Genomic DNA, 2,309 nt, shown 5'->3' on the forward strand with positions numbered 1-2,309 from the left:
CCTTCTAGTAATGCATTAAATTGGTTTCACTACCCAAACCTAAATTTATCAGTTGTTTGGCAGTTGGGCTTATCTAGGCTCTATCTGTCATGGCTTATGCAGGTTTTACAATATCTATCCTTGGAACTTGATAGTACCTTAATGTTATTAAATCTCTCTAGTGTAGTGTCTCATCTCTACTGATGACTATCCAACAGCTAAAGCACCTTGTGTACTTCAATTTAAAATGAAAGATGAAATTGCTGCCACAGTCTTCTTCATCACAAGGCTAGTGAAAAGGGAAGACAAGCTGAGCAAGCATAAAGTTGAGAAATTTGCAGCTAAGCTGACAACAATACTGTTTGAAAAGTATAAGAATCACTGGTACTTGGACAATCCATCCAGAGGACAAGCTTTCAGGTAAGAGGACCCTCAGTAGAGGGGGAGGGGGAATGGAGCCTTTGCATGATATTCAAGAGGCAGTGAGTGCCATTTCAGCGCCTGGAGCCCTTAAATTGGAAATAAGTGACACAAAATTGAAAGAGAACCACTTAGCTATCCATTAAGCTTGAGGGAAGAAGTGTTATTAACTGGTAAAAATGCACCTATTTTGGAAGTGGTTTCACAGTGTGTGCCTGTGTAGGATTGACTAGAGAGCTGAGGTGGAAATCTTAAGACAATATGCCCAAAGTATCTTGAGTAGCCCTCTGACTTGACTTTCTTGAATGCAGAATTCAAGTCGTCTTAAACTGACTTGTGGAATTGTTGTAATTGCTTTCAATTCTCTTACATTACTGAAGTGAGTTGCTGCATTATGTGGTTAAAACAAACAAAACCTCATTCGGGTTTATAAATCAGCTTGCTAGGCTAACTTGCTGGTTGGGGTTATAAGTCAGACCTTGCATCAACAGGCTAAATGTGTTGAGAGAAATTAGTGAACTTAAGTGTACTTTTGTATGAGCAGAACTTGCAAAGTTGCAGTGAAATCTTAAATTCACCTGTACTTTGTTCTTACCTAGGTGTATAAGGATAAACAAACATCAGACAAGAGATCCACTGCTGGAGCAAGCTTGTGTGGAGAGTAATGTGGACTTTAATAAACTTGGTTTGCCAAAAGAGATGACACTATGGGTTGATCCGTTTGAGGTGTGTTGCAGGTGAGTTGGGAAGCTGTGGCTAGCACATCAAGTGCCCTGGACAAACTTCTTTAACTCTAAGCCTGTTACTAGAGTCTTAGTGTCTGAGGGTGTACTTACTACTGTCAGCTGACTACTAACAGATGTCCACACTGCTAGTGCAGAGATGCATTACACAAATACAGTCACTTTCAGATATGGTGAGAAGAACCGGCCCTTCACAATTGCGCACTTTGAAGGAGAGGAGAACCCAGAGCTTCCTCAGCAGATCAGTTATGCTGTTGACAGAGCAGCACTAGACTATCATTCTGGCATTTCCTCAGACGAAGAGAGCTTCTACAAGGAGCCGAAAGCTATCCCAACTGTCAGCAATCCTAACAGTGTCTACCAGGTAAGCACGTGGTAATGGTATGTGGCTTTCAGTAAGAGCTGGCATCTGCCCTCTAGGTTCCCTCATGAAGGAATGCAAGACTCAGCTGATGGCCAGACTAATCTCCCCTCTTTCCCAAACACATTTTAACATTATCTCATTTCTTGCTGTTTAGTTCAGTGACTACTGCAAGGCACCCATACAGCCCTGGTCTCAGTATCTTCATAGGAAGACCTATATGACTGATGGCTCATACTATGCCCAGCACAGGGGTTACAAAATCTACAGGCCAACAGCTGCTTTCACAGGACCGCGTGTTGATAGATACCACTGGATCAATACCAAGCGGTAGATCTGTGGCTGCACCTGTTATAGGCTGTTGAAACGCTGAGCTATGGTATGGGATGAAGGCTGGCACTACAAAGTTTCATAAAAACAGAAAGCGCTTACTGTCTAATCCCTATCTCTTACTTTGTACATCTGAAACTTTGGGGTTTTATTATATAACCTTTTAAATGTTTTATTAATGTTAACATAAGATTGAAAACTAATGTGAGACTCTACTTGTAAGTTAAAAAGGAAATGCATATATCAATAAATCTACTCATTTTTTTTTAAAAGCCGTCTGATCTGCTATCAGTGCCCTGAAGGGAGTTAAAAAGCTTTTTGGTGAAAACACAAGCAAGTCAAGGAAGATAAAAACATCCTCCAAGTTGCTTTGAATGACAGTCTGCTTCCTTCTGGCAAAGGTAGCAAGGGCAGTTGCGTTGTGAGCAAAACATCTACCTATCACAAGCAGAATCACCTCTATGCTCCCCCTTGAG

General features: G+C 41.3%; 1 protein-coding gene across 1 annotated transcript; it reads left to right on the forward strand.

Moving 5' to 3' along the window:
• The first annotated feature begins 226 nt into the window (after positions 1–226).
• Positions 227–1,837, forward strand: BTG4 (BTG anti-proliferation factor 4). Its single transcript, XM_030023000.1, has 4 exons — positions 227–399; positions 999–1,136; positions 1,311–1,506; positions 1,661–1,837. The coding sequence occupies exons 1-4, from the start codon at positions 227–229 to the stop codon at positions 1,835–1,837; spliced, it is 684 nt and encodes a 227-aa protein (XP_029878860.1).
• Positions 1,838–2,309: the final 472 nt, after the last annotated feature.

Source organism: Aquila chrysaetos, chromosome 8 (genome assembly GCF_900496995.4).
Source record: "Aquila chrysaetos chrysaetos chromosome 8, bAquChr1.4, whole genome shotgun sequence".
In the NCBI taxonomy this organism is placed as follows: Eukaryota; Metazoa; Chordata; class Aves; order Accipitriformes; family Accipitridae; genus Aquila; species Aquila chrysaetos.